Source organism: Rhinatrema bivittatum, chromosome 5 (genome assembly GCF_901001135.1).
Source record: "Rhinatrema bivittatum chromosome 5, aRhiBiv1.1, whole genome shotgun sequence".
NCBI lineage: Eukaryota > Metazoa > Chordata > Amphibia > Gymnophiona > Rhinatrematidae > Rhinatrema > Rhinatrema bivittatum.
The window spans coordinates 14,294,406-14,319,285 of record NC_042619.1 but is presented as its reverse complement, the minus strand read 5'-3'; the positions used below and the strand labels follow the sequence as shown (position 1 = coordinate 14,319,285).

General features: G+C 43.5%; 1 protein-coding gene across 1 annotated transcript in view; it reads left to right on the top strand.

The window, feature by feature from the left end:
* Positions 1-24,880, top strand: part of CLPB (ClpB homolog, mitochondrial AAA ATPase chaperonin) — a 346,145-nt gene that overhangs the window by 77,523 nt on the left and 243,742 nt on the right. The window contains 1 exon segment of the mRNA XM_029602044.1: positions 4,360-4,463. Within this exon segment, the coding sequence (XP_029457904.1) occupies positions 4,360-4,463 (104 nt within the window).

The window sequence follows — 24,880 nt, the reverse complement described above, 5'->3', positions numbered from 1 at the left end:
GTTCGCATTTGGCTGATCTGATGTTTTCATTGTACCATTGGTTCTGGTGTTTTGGGTTTCTTATAGTTTTCTTTATCATGGGGTTTATCTTATCTGCAATTGTTTTAGTTATGTTGAGCTAAGATGAAGTGGCGTTTTCAGCATTGGATAATTCGAGGTTTGTTAGTTCTGTTTGAAGATTCTCTTGAAGAGTCTCTATGTTGAAGGGTGGTCTGTAGGAGAAGGATTTCAGTGGGTTTTTTTTTTCAGATGTCAGAGTATAGTTAGAGGACAGGTTGGTGTAGATTAGCAAGTGGTCTAACCATGGTATATTAGTGGAATTTGTATGGTAATTCGTCCATATGTCGGTATTGATGAAAACAAGGTCTAGTGTGTGCCCTGCTTTGTGCGTTGGACATTTGATGATTTGTTTAAGTCCAAGTGTTGATAGTGCTTCTATTATCATTTTGCAGGTGGGGAATTGCGGAGTTGCGTCGGTGTGGATGTTAAAATCTCCTAAGATGATGATGGGTTTGGTAATGGTAAGCTTGGATAAGAAGAATTCTATTAGTGGTGAGCAGTTCCGATCTAGTGAATTGGAGGGACAGTATACTAGGCATAGCTGTAGTCGTGTTGAGTTGAATAGTGCGATTTCCAGAGGTAGGTTGATATTGATTTGGAGTAATTTCATCTGTAGGTTCTTTTTTATGATTAGCATTAGACCTCCTCCTTTCTTTTTTGGGTCAGGTATTGAGAACGTTCTGTAGTTAGGGTTATTTATTTAGTTTATTAAGACTGTGTTGGTGTTTTTTATCCATGTTTCCATGCCATGTTTTATCCATTTTTCCATGCCTATTAATTCCTGCAAACTATGATGTTTAATGGGAAAAACATAATGTGCTTCAGTCCTTTGCAAAACACGGCAAACAGGTACCAGAAAGATATTAAAGAGGACCAGCAATAGTATGGACCCTTGGGACACTCCCCAACCTCACAACTTCAGATCTATCCTGCAAGAATGAGCTGAACTGTTTTCAAGACAGTATACATTAATATATGCATAAAACCCAGTTTGTTTCAGTCCTAAGCAAATGAGTTTAACTATTGTCTGAAATTTTTTGGTTCTCATTATTTCTTGTCTCTTATATTAGTTTCTCCCTCTCCTCTGTTTTCGATTGTTTAATTTCCTTCTTTTTTTCCTCCTCTTGTCACTTATTTCTCATCCTATCGCTATAGTCTGTCCCATTCCAAGGGTACCACTTTTCCTCTCCCATGACTGCTTTCCAGTGTAGCTTCTTCTTCCCTTTGGTCTCTAAATGTTCTCCCTCCTCCCGACCATTCTTCTCATCTTTTCCTTCCCACACTCTCTCTCTGTCCTTTCCCTCTAACCTTGACCTCATTGCAACTCAGCCATCTCCTCACTTCTCTGTCATCTCTTCTTCCCTCCTTCCCTAGTTCCTCTTGACTTTCCTTTCCCTCCCCTTTTTCCCTCCTTCCTTCCTCCTTCCTGCAACTGTCTCTTGTCTTAGCCTTAGGGAGCCAGCAGCCGCGGCTGGAGTGAGCCTGTGTGAGAAAAGCAGCAGCTATGGGCTGGAGCAGCTCTGTGGGAAGGAGGTAGTTGTTGTGATTGGGAGAGGAGAGTGTGGTGGATAGGACATGGGGTGAAGACATCTGCAGAATTTTGCAGTAAGAGCCAAATTCTGTCGCAGTTGCTGCAGCCTCAGAATCATGGCAAACTGAGTTTTCGTTATAGCAGTGACCCGTGATGTCTGCTTAAACTTTTATGCCCTGGTTTGTGTGTCACACACAAAAAAAAACCATGCAATATATTTTTTCCACGTGTGCCCAAATCTACAATGAATGTGAAATTTTTTAATGAAATTACATTTATATTACATGGCTGTTTAGACAAATGGTGGTTGGTTGTTGAGGTTTGTTTACTATTTGTAATATTATCATTTTTTGGTTTTATGAGATTTTATGTAATTAGAGGTTGATTATTGGATATTATTTCTGGCTAGTTTTTATGATTTCATGTTATAGTTTGTGCTGCTACTTCAGCGATGAGTAAATGTCAGTAAAATGAAGTTTTTACAAGGCATCTTTTATGGTACATTTTGGGCTTTGCCATGTGTTGTCTTACATATTCTCATCTGTGGTAAAGCATTCCAAGAGTTATTTAGCAAGTTTGAGAGGTGAGGAGAGAGAAATGTATAGCAAGATATTGAAATGGAATGCAAAATCAGCATATGAGGTTTTATGTGTCATAATGCCTCTGTATCACTCAATAGGGTACCTTAAATACTGTGCAATTCTGGTCACCACATCTCAAAAAGAGATAGTTGCTCTGGAGAAAATACAGAGAAGGGCAACCAAAATGATAACTGGCATGGAACAACTCCCCCATGAGGAAAGGCTAAAGAGGTTAGGGCTGTTCAATTTGGAGAAGAGACGGCTGAGGGGGAATATGATAGAAGTCTTTAAGATAAGAACATAAGAAAATGCCATACTGGGTCAGACCAAGGGTCCATCAAGCCCAGCATCCTGTTTCCAACAGTGGCCAATCCAGGCCACAAGAACCTGGCAAGTATCATGAAAGGACTTGAATGGGTAAATGTGAAATGGTTATTTACTCTTTCAGCTAATATAAGGACTAGGGGGCACTCCATGAAGTTAGCAAGAAGCGCATTTAAAGCAAATCAAAGAGAATTCTTTTTCATTCAGTGCACAATTAGGCTCTGGAATTACTCCTGGGGGAATTCTGTGCTACTGTGGAACGCAGAATTTCTGCAGAATCCCCCCCCCCCCCCGTGCAGAATTGCCAAATTCTGCACAGAAAATAGCAGAGGAGACCCTGGCATGCTGTGAATGGAGCGCATCCCGCGGCACATGCTCCATTCGCGGCGAAGATGAAGGCCCGGTGCACCGTTCATGGCGAAAAGGGAAGGCCTCCATGTGCTGTGGGACGCGCTCCGTTCGCGGCGAATGGAGCGTGTCCCGCGGCATGCCGGTGAGAGAGAATGTGTGTCGGGGAGGGTGAGAGAGCAGGAGGGTGTGAGAGAGAGCATGGGAGGTGAGAGAGGATGGGTGGGGGGGATGCTTGAGTGTGGGTTTCAGAGAGAGGGAGCCTATATGAGGGGAGGGGGATGCCAGTGAGAGAGAATGTGTGTGTGTGGAGAGGAGAGGGGGTGTGGGGGGAGGGTGAGAGACAGCTTGGTTGGTAAGATGGGGAGTGGGGGGATGCTTGAGTTTGGGTTTCAGAGAAGGAGCCTATATGAAGAAGATTGTGAAGGAGTGTGTATGTGTGAGAGAGATTGGGAGCTCGTGTGTATGAACAAGGGATCGTGTGTATGTGAGAGTGCTAGCCTGTGTAAACGGATTGTGTATGTGTGAGACAGAGCCTGTGTGAAGGGCTGCGTGCGAGAGAGACATAGGTAGCCTGTGTGAGGATGTATGTGTGAGAGAGAAAGGGAGCTTGTGTGGGTGTGTATGCAAGAGAGAGGGACCCTGTATGAGGTGATGGGTGTGTGAGGGAGCCTGTATGAGAGTGTGTGTATGTGGAAGGGACACTCTTACAGTGAATTTCTAGGGAAATTCTGCTCAAAATATTTAAAATCCTGCAACTTTAAGTAATGTTATCTGTAATAATTTAAAATGTAATTACTTAGACTGTCATGTAAATTGTGTTATTTTGACCAATATAAAGTTTGCAGAATTTTCAGTGTTTGTGCGCAGAATTTTAATTTTTTTTTTTGCTCAGAATTCCCCCAGGAGTATCTGGAATTCATTGCCAGAGGATATGATTAAGGCAGCTGGTGTAGCTGGGTTTAAAAAAGGGTTGGATAAGCTCGTTGAGAAGTCCATAAATTGCTATTAATCAATAGGGAACAACCACTGCTTATTTCTCGCATTAGTAGAATGGGAGGTTTATTTAAAAGTTGGATACTTGCCAGGTACTTTTGACTTGGATTGACTACTGTTGGAGAAAGGATACTGGGCTTGATGGACCCTTGGTCTGACCCAGTTTGGCATATCTTATGTTCTTATGTGTGATTTTTGTAGACAATGTTTTTGATTGATGCAGATTAGGAAAAAAATTAAAATTGAAAGAGAAGAAAAGTAGATGCAGTTTTTTTAGGTTTATAAATTGATGAAATTATAGTATAAAACTTAAGTTTTCTGTGTTATATTGCTTTAAAAAATACGTGTAAGAGATGGTTTTTGCTCAGAAGCATGAAACTGAGGATGCTCTGACCCACTATTTTTGAAAGGCTGCTCACTGTTTTAAGGAGGTTTTCGTTTTGTGATGATTGACTTCCATTTACTTTTCATACTGCTATCTCTAAATTGGGACTGATCTTGTTTTCCCTCTTCTCACAGTGTAGTGAAAGCCCTTCTGACAGCTGGTGCTGACCCGAACCTTGGAGATGAATTCTGTAGTATCTACGAGACAGCCAAAGAGAAATCAATTCATTCTTTAGAAGGTACAGTTTATTGCAATATGTTAACTTTTTTTTTTCTTGTTACTGACCCTAGATTTCCAATTAGTTAGGGTTAAATAGTAATTGTGATGTAGTCATACTGTGGACAGTAAGAAAATATTGATATTGGTAAAACGATTTTTTTGAATAGTTTCTTTTTGTAACTGAAAAATTTCTGATTTTAGAACCCAGTTCAAACTTGTCTGGGTGATTACTGCTGTACCGTGCAGTCAGGTAATGCTGTAGTTTGGGTTCTTCTCTTTCTCCTCTTCATATAAGGCTCCACTGGCTCAGAATACAGTAGAGAAATTAAACCTGGAAGCCTAGTTGGTGGTGGTCTGTTTTTTATGAGAATGAAGAATGAGCTAAGCACTAGTTGGCACAGGAACTGAATATAAAAGGGATTAGATTAAAAGTAATTTAGGAAACGGTTGGAGACATCTGAAAATGTCCACTCTTGTATAGTCAGAACACCCTCCATTCCAAAATGTAAGCCATTAAAACTACTTTATTCAAAATATGGCTTTGCAAGTATCATCAACATTTTTTTGAAAATCAAAGATGTGGGTGTAGTCTTGGATACCATATTTGGATTAGAGCCTCAGACCAAGAGCAATATAATGCCATTACCGATATGACAGGGCAAATTGAATTGGTGGAGGCTGGCACTATATGTAAAGGATGGCCTAGAATCAAGCAACATAAAAATCCACATGAAACATTCACTGTGAAATCATAATGGATAGAAATTCCATCTATACTGGTTACAATGTTTGTTTTTATTTTGTGTTTGACTTTATTCATGGAATAATACATCTGACTTGAATGGTAGAAAGTGCAGGTAAAAAAATGGTTTTAAATAAGAGTATAGCACCTGGCCAAGGTAAAGAGACTCTGAAATGCTAGCTAAAATTAGAAAGGCAAATAATTTTGGCAATACAATAATAATGGAAGATTTCCACTTACTCACTAGTATTGATTGGATCAGCATCTCATCTGGACAGACTGGAGAGGTCAAGCTTTTAGGTACTGTTAATGACTGCTTCATGGAGGAGCTGATTTTAGAACAGATAAAGGAGGGTAGCAACTTTAGTTCTAGTCCTCAGCGGAATACAGGACCCTGGTGTATAGGGTTACTGTTATGGAGCCACTAAGCGATAGTGATCATAATGTAGCCAAATTTATATAACACTGGAGGAAAGATATTAAATAAAAGTTCTGTAATAGCATATAACTTTAAAAAGAGACTATAATATAATGATGAAATTAGTTACCAAAAAAAACTGAGTATTGCAAAAGTTAAGTTTGGTTGAGGCATGGACATTGTTTAAGAATACCATTGTGGAAGCCCAGATAAAATGTATTCCATGCATTAAAAAATGTCTAAGGAGGTCCAAATAACTGCCAGCATGATTTAATGGTGAGGTGAAAGAGGCAGTTAAAGCTAAAATAACATCATTCAAAAAAAAAAAAAGGAACGCAGACCCAAATGAAGAAAATAGACAAGGCATAAGTATTGGTAAGTTAGATGAAAACAGTAAGAGAATTTGAAAAGAAATTTTCCAGAGAGGCAAAAATTAATAAAAATGTTTTCAAGTACATTGGAAGCAAAAAGCCTGTTAGAGAATCAGTTGGGCTGCTAGATGGCCGAGGGGTAAAAGGGGGTGCTCAGGGAGGACAAGGAAATAGCAGAAATTCTTTACTGATGAGGATGTTAGGAACATATCCATGCTGGAAACATTCGTTGAAGATGATGATTCTGAGCAACTAAAATAACTTAAGACAGTGGAAATGTAATAGATCAGATTGACAAACTAAAGAGTAATACCAGCCCATGAAATTGCAATCCTGTCACTAGTAATCTGTAACCTGTCATTTAAAGCAGCCACAATATCTGAAGATGAAGGGTGACCAATATGACACCAATTTTTAAAAAAGACTCCAGGAATGATCTGGGAAACTATAGATTGACATCAGTGCTGGGCAAAATGGTTGAAGCTTTTCTTAAAAACAAAATCACTGGCCATGTAGCCAGACCTGGCATAATGGGGAAGAGTTAACATAGTTTTAGCAAAGAAAGTCTTGCCTTACCAGTCTATCAGATTTTTTTGGAATGTGTAAATATACAGCTAGATAAAGGTGAATTAGTCGATATAGCATATTTGAATTTTCTCCAAGGACAAGCAGGATGGTAGTCCTCACACATGGGTGACATCTGATGGAGCCCTGATGTGGAAAACTTATGTCAAAGTTTCTAGAGCTTTGACTATGTACACTGAGCATGCCCTATACCACGTGTCCACGCGGGGTCCCTTTTTAGTCTTTATTTTTTTCCTGTGGAGCTGTAAGCCTTGTGGTGTGATTGAGCTCACTTTGGCTGTTTTTTACCTTGTCAAACTTTTGCTCTTCGTGTTTTTCGTAGTTTCTCCTTTGATCCGTCACTGGGTCCCTCTCAGTGCCTTCCCGTAGAGTCCCCCAGTCAGGGTTTTCGGTGTTTCGGGTAAGTTTCCTTTCGCGGTCGATCCCCTTCCATGGTGGCGGTGCCTGCTGGCCATCGATAGCTGCCAGCATCGCTTTTGACTTATGGGCCTATTTGTTTCTCCCCATCATGACCACGTTTGGTTTTTGCCAATGGCCCCAGTGCCAGAGGACCATGTCCATCACTGATTCTCATGAGGTGTGCATCATCTGCCTGGGGGCATTGCATAATGTCTGGAGTTGCCACAAATGCCCCCAGATGACTCCAAAGGGATGTCTGCTTCGACTCGATAAAATGGATCAGCTCTTTGGGCTGAGGAAGTCTGAGCCATCAGCATCGATGGCATCGAAGGACCTTGGAGCCACACCGATGGACACCACTTCGACATCAGCAGGGACTGTTGCTTCAGTCAATGTTGCCAGTGGATAGGGACGCCAGAGACAGACTGTTGGCGATCTCCTCTGAGCCGAGGACGCTATGTTCATTGTCTTCAACCTCGGCACCGGGGAAAGACCGGGCAGAGTATTGAGGGAAGCCTAAGAAGCATCTGCACCATTCCCATCGATGCACAGTGCCAGGCACAGGGATGCACCGGCTTTTGCTGCGATGCCCCCGAAGTAGTCCCATGGGGAGGGACACCCATCTTCTATCGATGCCCGGGGTACACGACGGTCTCCACCAGTCTTGGTGCCAGTCGCCGATCCTCCTTGCAGATCCGAAGATCTGGCCACGCCCTTCCTCCCAGTCTGTGTTGGCATCGGCAATGTTTGAAGAGGAGCTGGAGCGCTGAGCCCAGCAGGCAGTGGAGCGGGTGCTGCAGGTTTTCAGTCCTGTGGCACTGATGGCACCAGAGCTGGTGCCGCCTGTCTGTGTACCACTTCTGGAGGAGCTCAATGTGCTCATCGGTGAGTTACCAGCCCAGCTGACGTCACTTCCCGGCGGGGCACCGAGGCTTCCCCCATTGATACAGTGGTAATTGCTGGTTCCTCTGAGGAGGAAGCTCCACAGAGGCCAGCAGAGATGCTGAGGCCTGCAGCCCTGCTCCCGTCCAGTTCTGGACGGGAGCAGGGCTGCTTGGCCTACTTCCATCTCTGGAAGTAGGCCAAGCACCTATGGTCCTGTCCCCTATAGCATACAGTGAGGATGAGGGTCCCTATGACCCCTGGTGGGATGATCTGATGGAGTCTTCCTCTAAGGACTCTGATGGTCTCCCTTCAGACCCTTCTTCTCCAGATGAGCAAAGAAAGTCTCTGAGGACGTAACTTTCACAGAGTTTGTGAGGGTGATGGCGGAGGCCGTCCCTTTTCAGGTTTTGACAGAGGAGGATGCCAGGCACAAAATGCTTGAGATCCTCCAGTTTGTGGAGCCTCCTAAGGAAATCGTGGCGGTCCCGGTACACAAGATCCTTAAGGATTTGCTGATGAGGATATGGTAACACACCCTCACAGTGCCTCCCATTAGCAAGAAGGCGACAGGGTCTACCTTATTCAGAAGGCTGCCGGATTAGATAAGTGTCAGCTGCCTCATCAGTCAGTGGTGGTTGAATCTGCTCTCAAGAAGGAAGAGGGCCAAGAGCTCACGGACCCATTCCTTGGCGCCCCCAGGGAAGGACCTCAGAAAGATGGATGCTCTTGAGAGGAAGGTGTTCCAAGGTACCATGCTTTTATTGTCCACATCGCTGCCTACCAGCTCTATATGAGTCAGTATTCACAAGACATTTGGAAGCAGGTGCAGGAGGTGGCCGAGCAGCTGCCTCAACAGCAGGAAGACATCCTCATGTCGCTTGTGCATGAGGGCCTGGAGTGCGGAAAACATGGTCTGCATGACTTATGATGTTTTCGAGACTTCATCAAGAATCTCTGCAGTGGGAATCGGCACACACGGAATGGCAAGGCTGTGGGCCTCAGATCTCAGAGATAGGGTGAGGGATGTTGTGGCCCAGCTTCTGGACCACCATGAAACCCTTCAAAAACTCTCTGCTAGTACTCCAGACCTGTCGTTCTCAACCAGAAGGCTGGAGCCCAGGAAATCTATCTTTCACCAGAGAAAGTACTGTCTTCTGCCTCCTCGATCCTGTCAACACTATCAGAGCTCCTGTGGCCATGCCAGGCAGCAGAGAGCTCCCAAAGCTCAGCCAGCTCCTCAGTCAACTCCGGAGACGGGGTTTTGACTGAACCATAGGGAGCATAAGCCAGTTGTCTGTACCTGGGTCGATGGACCTGCTGGTTGGGGGCAGGCTGCGGTTCTTTGCGAACCAGTGGCCCAGTGTAACCTCACACCAGTGGGTTTTATCTATCGTCCGTCAGGGATACCAGTTAAATCTATTGGGTGTCCTGCTAAATTTCCCTCCATACCCACATTGGGGGCTGGTGGCGCATCAGGAGGTACTACAAGCTTAGCTGTCCTCCCTCTTAATGACCAGAGCAGTCAAGCCCATTTCAGGGCAAAGAGGGTGGGAATTCTACTCCAGATACCTCCTGATTCCAAAGAGAACATCCCATCCTAGATCTAAGAGCCTTGAACAAGTTTCTAAAAAGAGAAAGGTTCAAGATGGTTTCCCTGGGCACCTTGATTCCCCTTTTGCAAAAAGGACCTAAAGGACGCATACACTCACATTGAGATCTTTCCCAGTCACAGGAAGTATCTCTGATTTGTTTTGGGAACACAACACTTCCAGTACAGAGTGTTGCTGTTCGGGCTTGCGTCCGCCCTACAGGTCTTTACAAAATGCCTGGCAGTGGTGTTGGCGCACCTCCGCAGACTGGGAGTGCATGTCTTCCAGTATCTGGATATTTGGCTGCTAACAAGCACATCTCAGGCGGGGGTCATCAGGTTGATGTGCTTGACCATTCGGGTGTTGGAGTCACTAGGGTTTGTTCTCAACTACCCAAAGTCCCATCTCAGTTTGCCACCTCAGTTGGACTTCATAGGAGCCCTGCTAGACATGGCTCAGTCCAAGGCCTTCCTGCCTTGCCAGAGGGCCATTGCCATGGTGACCATGGCAGCCGAGATTCAACAGAGCCAGCAGGTATCATCCTGGCACATGTTGAAGCTGTTGGGCCATATGGCTGAAACCATCCATGTTACTTCCTTGGCACGTTTATGCATGAGAGAAGTCCAATGGACCCAGAGGTCATAGTGGCACCAGGCCACTCAGAGTCTCCAGGATTATACCCCGTCTCTCAAGGATTCATTGTCATGGTAGTGGGTACTTTACAATCTGGAGCAGAGGATTTTGTTTTGGAGTCTCCCCACTCAAATTGTTCGAACGATGGCTGCATCTACCCTGTGGTGGGGAGCTCATGTAGATGGGCTCAGTATCCAAGGTCTTTGATCCTCTCAGGAACGTTCTTATCAAATCAAATTCCGGTATGTGCTATGGGCTTTTAAAGATCGGCTGTCCAACAAAGTTATTCCAATCCAGACCAACAACCAGGTAGCCATGTGGTATGACAACAAGCAGAGAGGCATCAGATCTTTTCTCCTGTGTCAGGAAATAGTTCAGATCTGGTCTTTAGCCCTGTCCCACAGGATGGTGCTCAGGGCCATGTATCTGGCTGTGAAGGAGAACGTGGAAACGGACAGGCTGAGTTGAGCTTTCAGACCCCATGAAGGGTCCCTGGACCAGGCAGTAGCGAATCTGATATTTCGCCTCTGGGGGGGCCCAGACGTAGATCTATTCGCGTCCCCCTTCTTTGGTTCTGCTCCCTGTTTAGGTCAGATGGCAAACCAGCTTCTGATGCCCTTGTCCATCACTGGGGCAAGGATCTTCTTGCATATCCTCCGATTCCCTTAGTGGCAGAGACTCTCTTGAAGCTTCACGAGAACCAAGGGACTATGATCTTCATAGCCCCTTGTTGGCTGAGAATAGGTCTGGTTTCCGCTCCTGTGGGAGTTGTCCATCCGGAAACCAATCAGTCTGGGGACCTCCCCAGACCTCATCACGCAAGATTAGGGCAGGCTGCGACACCCCAACCTCCAGGCCCTGTCGCTCACAGCCTGGATGTTGAGAGATTGCTTCTGCAGCCGCTTGATCTTTCAGAAGATGTATCTCGGGTCCTTGTGCTTCCAGAAAGCCTTCCACTAGAAAGTCCTATGGACTGAAGTGGAGGAGGTTTTCTGTGTCGTGTGAGCAAAGGCCCTAGATCTGTTCTCCTGCCCCACACAAAAACTGCTTGACTACCTTCTACACCTATTGGAGACAGGTTTGAAAACCAACTCTGTTAGAGTTAATCTGCAATTGGCGCATACCACCATGCTGTAGATGGTGCGCCTATCTCTGTACAGCCTATGTTTCATGTAGAGCCTTTTCAGTTGAAGCCTCCCCTAAGGCTTCCTGCTGCGTCTTAGGACCTCAACATGATGTTACCTTAGCTGATGAAAGCTGCTTTTGAGCACTGTGCACATGTGACCTGAAGTACTTGACTTGGAAAGTCATATTTTTGGTGGCAGTCACTTCAGTGCGCAGGGTCAGCGAGCTCCAGGCCTTAGTGACTTATCCACTTTATACTAAATTTTATCACGACAAGTACGCACCCTAAGTTCCTGCCCAAGGTAGTGACATATTTCCATCTTAACCAGTCAGTTGTCCTGCCAATATTCTTTCCCAGGCCCCATTTGCACCAAGGCAAAACAAGCACTGCACGGTTTGAACTGCAAGTGAGCCTTAGCCTTCCATCTGGACTGAATAGAAGCCCATAGACAGTCCACCCAGCTTTTCATTTCTTTTGACAAGAGTAGGGTGGGCGTTGTCATTGCCAAACAGACACTATCTGATTAGCTAGCAGATTGCATCTCCTTCTTTTATGCCCAGGTGGGACTGCATCTTGGTGGTCATATCAAGGTTGATTCTGTCAGAGCCATGGTAGCGTTGGTGTCCAACTTGTGAGCAATTCCTGTGGAAATCTTTAGGGTTGCGTCGTGAAGTTCTTTCCACACGTTCACATCTCATTATTGTCTGGATAGGGATGGCCAACGCGACAGTAGGTTCAGCCAGTTTGTCCTGCTGAACCTGTTTGATGCATAGAACTCAACTCTCCCAACCTAGGGCCAACTGTTTGGGTTCAGGTTGTCTCTCTTTCTGTTACCAACAGCACCGGTGGTGTTGTGCCTATTGGCACCTGGTTAAGTGTATATTGGTCACCTTTTTGTGTTGGGGAGCAGCCTGTAGCTAGGGATTCACCCATGTGTTAGGACTACCATCCTGCTTGACCTCGAAGAAATCAGAGTTGCTTGCCTGTAACAGGTGTTCTCAGAGGACAGCCGAATGTTAGTCCTTACAAAACCCACCCGTCACTCTGCAGAGTTTGGTTTCTTTTATTTTAATCATAATTCTGTGTTACAAGACTGAAGAGGGACTACGTGGACGCATGATATGGGGCATGCTGGGCATGCTCAGCGTGCCTAGTCTAAGTTCTAGAAACTTTGACATAAGTTTTCCGCATCTGAGCTCCATCTAATTATGTCACCCATGTGTGAGGACTAGCATCCTGCTGTCCTCGGAGAACACCTGTTACAGGTAAGCAACTCTGCTTTCAGGAGGCATTTGTCAAATTCTCCTAAAAGAGACTCCTCAGAAAAATTGAAAAGCTATGAGAGAAGAGGCAGTGTTCTATTGTGGAATGGGAACTGGTTACGACATAAGAAACGAAAGGTAGAACTAAATGGTCAGTTTTCTAGATGGAGTACCACAAGGATCAGTACTGAAGCCTGTACTGTTTAATATATTTATTTATTTATTTTTAATTTTTATATACCGAGGTTCTTATAGAGACTACAAATCACTCCGGTTTACATATAACAATAAACTGCCCAACAGAGATAAGGGGCTTTACATAGAACAGTGGCACATATGTAACAATATAACTGGATGACAATATAACAAAATGAAAATAAATATTATATAGATTAACATTGTAATTAATAAAATTATGTAATATATTCATAAAATATATATATAAATATATATAAATATATATAAAATATATTCATAATATATTCATATTATGTAATATATATTCATAAACAATCTGCAAAAGGGAATGATAAGGTGATCAGATTTACACACAATTATTCAAAGTTGTTGTGAGTAACTGCAGAAGGGCTTGTGAGACTAGGAGACTGGGCATCTGAATGGCAGACAAAATTTAATATGGAAAAATGCAAAGTGATGCAGAGAGGGAAAAATAAACCCAACTACAGGTGCAAGATGCTGGGTTCTGTATTGGGAATCACCACCTTGGAAAAGGACCTTGGAGATTTTGTGAAGACTACATTGCAATCCTCAGTGTATGATGGTGGTAAAAAAGTAAATAACATGTTAGGTATAATCCAAAAAGGAATGGAGAATTTCATGGAAAATATCATATTGTTTTTCTGTATTGAGCCATGATGCAACTGTGCCTTGAGTGTTGTGTGTAGCTCTGGTCACTCCATCTCAAGGAAGCCATAGCGGAACTGGAAAAGATGCAAAGGAGAACGAGACAACTGCAACGGGGATGGCACATCTCTTCTACGATGAGAGGCTGTTCAGCTTGGAAAAGTGACGGCTGAGAAGGGACGGTGATGGAAGTTTATAAAATCATGAGTGGGGTAGAACAGATAAATAAAGAGCGGTTATTTACCCTTTCATGGAAAGCTAAAAGCAAGGGATGCTCCATGAAATGAACAAGCAGCAGGTTTAAAACAAATCGTTTTCACTCAGCGCACCGTCACGCTGCGGAATCTGTTGCAAAGTGATGAGCATAGAGGGGTTTAAAAGAGGTTTGGACAAGTTCCTGGAGGAAAAGTCCATAACACATTATTAGCCAGGGAGACGAAGGAAAGCTCTTGCTATCCCTGGGAGTACCCGAAATTAGATCTGCTCTATGGGATCTGCTGGGTACTTGTGACCTGCACTCTCTACTGTCTGAGATGGGATGCTGAGCTCGATGGACCTTGGTCTGACCTATGTTCTTATTTTCTTATGTTTTCCTTTGTGATTTCTTGGGCCCTGATGCGAATAAATAATGTGCAGTGAACTTCAACTACTTGTGCTAAAAAAGTTAACCCCTGATGCGGTAAGCTAATGGAATGCTAATGCATCAGGAGGTTAACATTTTTTTCAAAATTTTCTTTTGGTTGGATTCTACGACAGTCGTTATTTGTTTCTCTTAAGTGCAGTTATGAAATAAAAATGATTAAAAAAAAAAAAAAAAAGCATGCTAAACTGAAAATATGCACACAGACATGATTTGCTTAGCAGGCATAAAACATGTTTTATGTGAATTGTGTGCAGAAAACCTGATTTGTGCGCTTAAATGTTCTCTTTCTAAAAGTTATATGTACAAAACATGAGTTAGGGGAACAAAAGTGCTTCTAACTCCTGTTTCCTGCATACAGCTTTTAGAATATAACATTTATGCACACATCAGGCCCTGCGCACAGCATGCACAGAAAGCATGATTTATGGATAAGTCACGTGTTCTGCATCTTACAGCAGGAGTTACGTTTCCAGTGTTAGGAAAACAAGCGTCATGTCTGTGTACCTCTCTGCATTGGGGAATAACAACTAATTCCTTGATTTGCATAGGGTGTGCGCAGTTGTGCGCTCCCCATTACATCGTGGCCTTGGATTTCTGCAGTGCTTTTCTTTGGGTCTCCCTTCCATACTGCTGAAGAAATTGCAGCTAATACAAAACTGCTGGGTAGATCACTTACAGGCCGATACAGTAAAGTCCGTGGGAGAGCGGGTGAACGCCCGCTCTCCCGGCGCGTGCACCGGCCACTCGCCGGTGCGCACGATTCAGTATTTAAATTAGGCCTGGTGGTGAAAACGGGCAAAAGGAGGCGCTAGGGACACTAGCGCGTCCCTAGCGCCTCCTTTTTGACAGGAGCGGCGGCTGTCAGCGGGTTTGATAGCAGACGCTCAATTTTGCCGGCATCGGTTCTCGAGCCCGCTGACAGCCACGGGCTCAGAAACCGGATGCCGGCAAAATTGAGCGTCCTGTTTTCGACCCAACAGCCGCGGGCCGAATTCAAATTATTATTATTTTTTTTTACTTTTCGATACTTTTGGGACCTCTGACTTAATATCGCCATGATATTAAGTCGGAGGGTGCACAGAAAAGCAGTTTTTACTGCTTTTCTGTGCACTTTCCCGGTGCCTGAAGAAATTAGCGCCTATACCTTTGGGTAGGCGCTAATTTCTTAAAGTAAAATGTGCGGCTTGGCTGCACATTTTACTTACTGAATCGCGCGGGCATACTTAATAGGGCCATCAACGTGCATTTGAATGTTGAGGGCGCTATTAGGTTCCGCGGGTTGGACGTGTGTTTTCCGCCCCTTACTGAATATTTATTTATTTATTTATTTATTAACTTTTATTTACCGACATTCGTGCAGCACATCATGCCGGTTTACAGAGAACTCAGGTGGGCGATACAATAAAACAATAAAACAAAACAATGTACAAAGAATAAAATAAAAATAAAAGTAAAACCATAACAATGTAACCTTAGAACAAAATACTATTTCTTACAAAAGGACACATTAACCGATCAAATAATAAAATAATAAAAGGGGTAAGGGAAAATGCGCGTCCAGTGGCGGGTTAACAGTGCACTGTATTGGCCTGTTAGGGAGAGAGAACTGCCCCAATCCTGCAAGAGCTCCACTGGCTACCGATCTTAACCCAAATAAAATTTAAGATGGGAACTTTCTTTCAAAGCTTTGACTGATCGAGGTTGTGCTTATTTAAGAGTAGAGATTGTCCTGTATTAAACTGGAACGCGTGGGATGTGAGGTAGGGGCAGAGAAAGAGAATGCTTGGTAGGGGTGGGGGAGAGAAAGGGGTGATGCTGGGTAGTGGTTAGGAGCAGGAGCTCACTGGTATGGCTGAGAGGGGCTGTCTGGCATTGGCTTCTGTGCTGCCCTCACGTTCTTCCCTGTGAGCTGCTGTGCGAAGGACCAAGTCACCACCAGGGTGTTGAAGAATCCTGACCGATTTCCCAGTCTGTGCAGCTGGAATCGCAGCACCTTACATTCTTCTCTTGCATCCCCCTGCCATTGTTTTAAAAATACTTTATGCTATGCTGATGCACAGGCCCAAAAGAGGCAGGCTATTCAGAGGACAAGAAGACATGTGCTCCCACAGATGAAAATGGGAGCTCCAAGCCCACAAGGGAAGGAAGATCAGCCAGCCCTGACCATTATCCAAACAAGCCCTTGATGGGTTCCTGGCTGTAACCTAGTAAATGATCACATAAGAACCTGTCCTCTGCACCTGATACAACAGACCAAGCCATTTCCTGGAGGCAGAGAACTGCTGATGAGGATGATGGATCGTGACCCATGTCTGGCAGGATGATAACGAATTCACATTGTATGCAGGCCACAAGCTTTCTGTAAGCTTTGCTTTCATGCCATCCCTTGATGGAAATAAGGCACCTTTACTACACGGTAGAAGAAAAATCCATCAACTGTGGCAACATGGCTATGTGCTGCTGAAATAGGGGCATCATTGGAAACCTGACCACTGGTCTTCTGTTTCCCATTGTTCACCTAGAAATCTTGTTCCTGGTTCTGTTTGCTTTCTGATCTGTTCGTAACAGGCCTCAGCAAGCTGTTTAAGAGCAGCTAGGATTGCTAAACCTTAAAATTATGAAGACAAATAGATTTTTCAAATGTTGTTTGCTGTTTAGAAATGATGGTGCCATATACCTGCAGGGCTGCATTAAAGTAGAGATAACTTTGGTCTGACTAGATTGAAATGCTACTTTAAGACGCTATTCCCTTGGGTCATCCCAGTGGTCAAGTGGTTATTGCTGTGGGTTGAGTTACGAATGGAGGACCCTTAGGGGGAGATTAGGACTGGAAATACTACTCAAGCAGTGCATGCAGTCTTTGGCGAGAGTTGTACCATGCTCTGCTGTTATCTTGTCAGCTAGGGGCTGGCCAGAAATTGACGCTAGTAGTGATTTGTGAATGAGCTGCGTCTTGCTTTGTTGACCACAAGAGGTAGCTGCAGCACTTGGCCCACCGATGCAACTTGCTTAAAAGTTCCGTATTTCTGGACTGATCTGTGAGCAGCCGCAAGCATAGAAGTAGGGTCCTGCCTGCAAAAATCTGCAGCTCCTCGGTAATCTTCATCTTATATGGGAAACAAGATAAGAAAATATTGGAGATCATGGCTAGTGCTTGCCTGATCGGAGCCAGGTTAAGAGCAAGGAGAGAGGTCTTACAAAGGATGCATTTTAAAAAGTGCTTTATTTCGCCTCTAAGGTTAATATGTATGTGGTGGTTCATGCTCTCTCCGTACTAGCTGTTGTGTTGAGAACTAGCATGAGCTGCCTTGGGTTCGATCATCAGGCTGAAAACGTGCCTCCTTCCAAATCCTTCTCCTCTGTGAGTGAACGACTGCGTTAGGATGTGTAACCCCAAAACAGAGAGAAAAAATATTACACAAAAGGCACAATGGATTGCCAATGCATTATGCATGCATACTTTATTTTAAAAGAGAAACTCTGTCAGCCAATAGAGTTAATTGTTTTCTTCTGCATTCAACATTCAGGACCAATATTTTTTGTTGGGAAAAATTCTAAGGAAAGATTAGCAGTAATTCTAGCCTGACATGCATTATTAAAAAGAATAAATTCACTTAGATTTGAAAAAACAATTCTGCCTTGGTTTGTTTTTGCAGATTTGCATATTTTGTGTATATATATGTGTGTGTGTGTATTTATATATATTTTCATAAAAGCATTCAAATCGCTTCTCCAATAGCGCACAGCATCCAGAAATATATTACAGACATTTATATGGATGGCAGGAACCGGAGACGGAGGGCTGAAATTTTCCAGGCACCAGGTGATGGATGGTGTATGAAGCTTCCCCTGACGCTTTATTGAGTTTCCGATGATTATCTCTCACTGAGACATTTTTTACAGATGACGGCCGAGCTGTCACAACGGACCACGGGGGAAAAAAATCCCCAACAATAATAACACTTTAATCTTTTTACTGCGCTGCTCCCTAGTATCGCAGATTCATCTTCTCTGACGCACGCAGTTCATTATTCTGCCCCTCCCTGGATAGGAAACAACAAAAATAAATAAAGAAGTGAAGGGGGAAAGAAGGCACAAGGCAAAGGAAGAATTTCTTGTTCTGTTTGGAGGTGCTGAGGCTGATGCGTGATTCTGGACCGATGCTGTTACAGCAGGTTGCACTGTTTGAGTTTTTTGCTTCCTCATAGGCTGTCGTGCTTCTGCCTCTTGATCATTACACTCATCTGACACAAGGACCAGACATGAGGTAGCTGAGGGTGCCCAGGCTGAGTTTGATCTCCCGCGTGGTTTGCTGTATTGGGTGTACACATCCATCCCATTAGTCCTGGAGATTTTTTGTAAGCATCTTTGGACTTGTCTGTAGCAAGACTGTTGGTTAGTTGCTGTAACTCCTTTTGGTTAAATAGGATCCTGTTGTGCATTGCATTTTTTAACCTTGTATTTGTAGATTTAGACCAGATTACAAAGTAAATACACTTTGCAGAGAAACATATTGAGCAAACTTGAACAAAAAGCGAAAAAGGAATAGTGGGAAAAAAATGCACAAGAAACAAAAATTCAAATCCAAGTTTCTCAGGCATTAGTCTATCATCAAAGGGGGGAAGAGAGAATTCAAAGGAGATCCAAAGAAATACATTAAATAACATGAACGTTTCTGGTATTATCTATAAGACCCTCAACCCTCTATCTTATTAGGAGCTGGTATGGTCTTATACAACCCCCCATATTTGTCTGCATTGTATTTCATAACACATTTACAAGGACAGCATGTAACAAAAGATCCTCCCAAATCTCGCATTTCCTGAAGTAGGCCAAAAAACCCCTTCCCTCCTCTCTTGTGTAACTTTAGCTGTCAGGAAAAATCCTCAGCTTTGTCCAAAAAAGTTAGCATTCATATGCCTGAATTACAAATGCATCATGGTACTAGCAGCTTGCTCAAAAACAAAAGGTACTATTAAAGAGTAGCTCGTTCAGAAATCTCCGGAGCTGACCTTTCCAGAAACGAAGTTAAATTCGCCATATCTAAAGTCTGAGCAAGCTCTACATGCTGAGCATTTGTTCCAGCAGGCAAAAAATAAACCCTGTTAAGTAAGGGGTGACAGTGTGTCAGCAGGCAATTGTAAAACCTCAAGCATATATTAAGAGTCTCTCCTGGTACCTGCCCTGTGATTTTATTTATTTATTTATTTTATTTTAAGAGTTTTAACAAAATTATAACAAGCATTACATCTTGCTATGGAAATACAGTGCAATTCCAAGTAATTGAATTTGAAATGAATTACATTACCGATTTAGGATAGCTACCATCACGCCTTGACTCTGTTAGGGCTCCTATGCACATTATCAGACAGGCCAAGAAGGAGCTTTCTGTACTAAATCCAGCATGGAAGGCAGATTGACAAGGACTGAGACTGTTCCAGTCCTCCAAGGTTTGCGACAATTGATCTGCTAGTGCACCTTTGATCAGCTTGCCAAGAAAGGGCAAGCTGACCACTAGCCAGTGTTGCCAGGTAGTCATGAAAGAACAAGAGTGCTTTGCTGAAAAAACAAGCCCAAAATATGCGTGATTTAAACTACTTTTATTAGAAAGTATTTCTACACAGAAAACACTTAAATACTTTTGTGAGGGTAATGGAGGAAATAATTGTCGTAGCTCTCAGTTAACTAGCCTATAAATTGCCTACTCGCGCAGCGTCAGAATTTTGATCGTCTCCTTCATTTTTCCTGGAAAGACCCTTTCAATGGCAGGATCTGAGCCCCTTTACATTAATTAGTCACCCTTACAGGGCATGGATGGTTTGGCAAAACGCAGAGTAGTTTGTTTTTTACCTGGGCGAATAGCTTTGAAAATTGTCCTTCCCGGCCAGAGTCATGAGATGAGCAGGGCCCACGTTCACATCTCAGTGCTGTCCGCCATGTGGTCAGCTTAATCAGCAACCCGGGAAGTGCAAAGGAGGCGGCGTGGCAAGTTCTGGCTTTCAGGGGCTACCGTCATTGCAGCAGCGGCAGGGCGCGCTGCAACTGCTCAACTGGGTCCTTTGCCCAATTTTATGGTTTAGGATTGTCTTTGTAAAAGAGAAAAATACAAGTTAAAAACAAAGGGAAAAGGAGTTCAGATCTACCGAAACCTTTTATCACCGGGGCTGGAAGTTTTGTTTTTGTTGAAGATAACCTTTAGTTGAAGCATCTTATCTGTGTGACTGCTGGTAATTCGTGTCTTCAGAGAAAGCAAAGTTGGTTTGTCATCGTCCTCTTTGGTTTTTACAAGTCATACATTACATACATATAGTAACATAGCAATGACAGCAGATGGTCCATCCAGCCTGCCCAGCACATTTTCCATGGTAGTAACTGCCACTCCATGCATGTTACCCCCCCAAGTGTTCTCTTAAGGGCAGTAAGTACTGCTGTGTGCAGGTTACCCCCAAGCCTTCTATTAAGGGTAGTAGCTGCTGCTCCATGCAGTATACCTCCAAGCTGTCTGTAAGGGTAGTAACTACCGCTCTGTGTAGGTTACTCCTAAACTTTCTATAAGGGTAGTAACTACCACTCTGTTCAGGTTACCCCCATGTATTCTGTTAAGGGTAGTGACTGTCGCTTCATGCAGGTTACCGCTATGTGTTCTGTTAAGGATAATAACTGACACTCTGTGCAGTTTACCCCAAGCTTTCTGCTAAGGGTAGTAGCTGCTGCTCCATGCAGTTTACCCCCAAGCCGTCTATTAAGGATAGTAAGTACCACTCCGTGCAGGTTACCCCCAAGCCTTATGTTAAGGGTAGTAACTACCACGCCATGCAGATTACCTCCAAAAGTTAGGTTAAGGATAGTAACTGCTGCTCTATACAGATTACTCTCATGTCATCTGTTTTACATAGAAACATAGAAATGACGGCAGAAAAAGACCAAACAGCCCATCCAGTCTGCCCAGCAAGCTCCCACACTTATTTTCCCATACTTATCTGTTTCACCGACCACCAAGTTCATGGCACTTGTTGGTAACTGATTCAAATTTCCTACCACCCCCTGCCATTGATACAGAGAGTAATGTTGGAGTTGCATCAAAGGTGAGCATAAGGCTTAATTGTTAAGGGTAGTAACCGCCGCATCAACATAAGAACATAAGAAATTGCCATGCTGGGTCAGACCAAGGGCCCATCAAGCCCAGCATCCTGTTTCCAACAGAGGCCAAAAACCAGGACACAAGAACCTGGCAATTACCCAAACACTAAGTCTATTCCATGCTACTGATGCAATTAATAGCAGTGGCTATTCCCTAAGTAAACTTGATTAATAGCCGTTAATGGACTTCTCTTTCAAGAACTTAGCCAAACCTTCTTTGAATCCAGCTACACTAACTGCACTAACCACATCCTCTGGCAACAAATTCCAGAGCTGTATTGTGCGATGAGTGAAAAATAATTTTCTCCAATTAGCCTTAAATGTGCTACTTGCTAACTTCATAGAGTGCCCCCTAGTCCTTCTATTGTTCGAAAGTATAAATAACCGATTCACATCTACTCATTCAAGACCTCTCATGAGCTTAAAGACCTCTCTCATATCCCACCTCAGCCATCTCTTCTCCAAGCTGAATAGCCCTAACCTCTTCAGCCTTTCCTCATAGGAGAGCTGTTCCATCCCCTTTATCATTTTTGTTGCCCTTCTCTGTACCTTCTCCATCGCAACTATATCTTTTTTGAGATACAGCGACCAGAACTGTACACAGTATTCAAGGTGCAGTCTCACCATGGAGCGATTAGAGGCATTATGCCATTTTCTGTTTTATTAACCATTCCCTTCCTAATAAGTCCCAACATTCTATTTGCTTTTTTAACTGCCGCAGCACACTGAGCCGACGATTTTAAAGTATTATCCACTATGATGCCTAGATCTTTTTCCTGGGTGGTAGCTCCTAATATGGAACCTAACATCGTGTAACTACAGCAAGGGTTATTTTTCCCTATATGCAACACCTTGCACTTGTCCACATTAAATTTCATCTGCCATTTCAATGCCCAATCTTCCAGTTTTGCAAGGTCCTCCTGTAATGTATCACAATCCACTTGTGACTTAACTACTCTGAATAATTTTGTATCATCTGCAAATTTGATAACCTCACTCATTGTATTCCTTTCCAGATCATTTATATATATATATATATATATATATATATATCTTGAAAAGCACTGGTCCAAGTACAGATCCCTGAGGCATTCCACTGTTTACCCTTTTCCACTGAGAAAATTGACCATTTAATCCTACTCTCTGTTTCCTGTCTTTTAATCAGTTTGTAATCCGCGAAAGGACATCACCTCCTATCCCATGACTTTTTAGTTTTCTTAGAAGCCTCTCATGAGGGACTTTGTCAAACACCTTCTGAAAATCCAAGTACACTACATCTGCCGGTTCACCTTTATCCACATGTTTTTTGACATCTTAAAAAAAAAAAAAAAAAAAAAATGAAGCAGATTTGTTAGGCAAAACTTCCCCTGGGTAACTCCATATTGACTGTGTTCCATTAAACCATGTCTTTCTATATGCTCTACGATTTTGATCTTGAGAATAGGTTCCACTATTTTTCCCGGCAGTGAAGTCAGGCTCACTGGTCTATAGTTACCCGGATCTCCCCCGATGCTTGTTTATCCAGACTGCACAGATCAATACCTTGTTCCTGTACGTACCCGGATCAGTCCAGACAGTGGGTTGAGCCTCCTTTCCAGCAGGTGGAGACAGACTAAAACTTGAAGGATGCCCTATATAAGGACAGAGCCTTATATCCGGGGCCTTATATAGGGGCGAAATGACGGGAGGATTCTTTGTTGTGGATTTTCACTTTGTAGCCTCTGTTGAGGAAAGTTTTGAGCCATGTTAGAGCAGTACCTGCAATTCCAATGGATGTGAGTTGGTTTATGAGGCTGGCGTGGTTAACAGTGTCGAAAGCAGCTGAGAGGTCCAACAGGATCAGTAGGAATGAATGACCTTTATCAAGACCCAGAATCAGGTAGTCTGTCAGTGATACCAGGAGGGATTCTGTGATGGACGCTTTGCGGAACCCGTATTGTGAGGGGAAGAGGAGTTTGTTGTCTTCGAGGTAGTCTGAGATTTGCGTGTTGACTAATTTTTCCATGATCTTAGCTATGAGTGGTAGGTTGGCGATTGGTCGGAAGTTGTTCGGATCATTGGGGTCTGAGTTTGACTTCTTTAGAAGCGGTTTGAGGGAAGCCATCTTGAGGCATCATCATATCTCCCCTGCACTTCCTTTCTTCCAGGGTAAACATATTTTGATCCTTCAGCCTCTCCTCATACATTTTCTGAAACAGAGCCCACATCATATTGGCCACTTTCCTCTGGACCCCTTTGACATAGTCTCCAGAACTGAACACAGTACTCCAGGTGAGGCCTCACCAAGGGACCTGTTCCAAGAGCATTATCACCTCCTTTTTCCTGCTGGTTATTCCGCCTCCTATGCAGCCCAGCTTTTTTTCTGGCTTTAGCTACTGCCCTGTCACATTGCTTCTCTGCCTTCAGATTGCAGACAAAATCACCCCAAGGTCCCTTTCCTGTTCCATACACATTAGTCTTGCGACCCAATCCCATACAGCTCTTTTGGATTACCCCACCCCAGGTGTATGTCTTTGCATTGAATCTCAGCTGCCAAATCTTCAAACACTTCAAGTTTACTTAAATTGTTTTTCATTCTCTCTGCTCCACCAGGCATGTCCACTTTGTTGCAGATCTTAGTATCATTCACAAAAAGATACTTTTCCTTCTAATCACTCTGCAATGTCGCTCACAAAGATATTGAACAGAATCGATCCCAAAACCGATCCTTGACACACTTCACTTCGTTTCAGAGCAGGTTTCATGCTTAAGTCCTGTGCTTAATCCAACACCTAGGTGTCTCCCATCTCTTAAAACCAAGGTTTTTAATAATTTACACCTCAAAACTAATGAGGCTATTATCTGAAACATTTGGCCTCATCATGCTTATTGACTTTAGGATTGTAACTGTGCTTGCATCACACCGGTTATCCCATCCCTTTTCGGTAGCCTGAAGCATCTGTACCTCTACCCTTTCCTTTGGTTCATATTCTCTCCTCTTTCACCATCTAAAATTCAAAATAACTGATTAAGCATTCAAGCCCCCTCTCTTATTTCTTGTCCTGTTATGCCTTTCTTTAACTTGCCCCTACCACAGTGCTTTGTCTGTCCCAAGCTTACTTAAATTCTGTTATGGTTTTACTGGTAGGCTCTTCTGGACATCTACCATGCTTTCAGTAAACAAGTGTTTTCCCGTGTTTCCTCTGACTCTTCCTCCCTGCTCTTCCTCTCATGACTCCTAGTTCCTTGAATTTCCATTTTTATCGAAAATTTCCCTATCCTGTATTTTACTGAAGCCTGTCAAACATTAGAATGTTTCTACCATATCTCATCTTTCCTCCACCGAGTACATTCTGACTACCTTTCTTTGTAGAGTTTGTGTTGCAGTTCCTTGTAACATTTGTAGGGCAATTTTCAGGTACTCATGTATCTGTGAGCACACATACTTTAGGCTGTTTTTTTTTAAAGAGAAGCAATGCTGAGAATTAGCATGAAGTATGTGCATTACGAGCGAATGCATGTCCTGCATTTGCTCTTTTCTGCATTCTTTCAACTGGATTGCATGATGGCATTTTTCAGATTGGCCAGTTTACCTGGAGACATGACTTTGAAAATGGTAGCCCTTTTTTGACCACCTTCCATCAAGTGAAAGATACTTGGGTTTTCTGATGACAGCAGCATGCCAGTCCTCACACATGAGTGACATCATCAGATGGAGCCCGGCTCGGAACTTTGATCTCAAAGATTCTAGAGCTTTCAGCATGCTCACTGAGCATGTACAGCTGTAGTCATCACCCTGC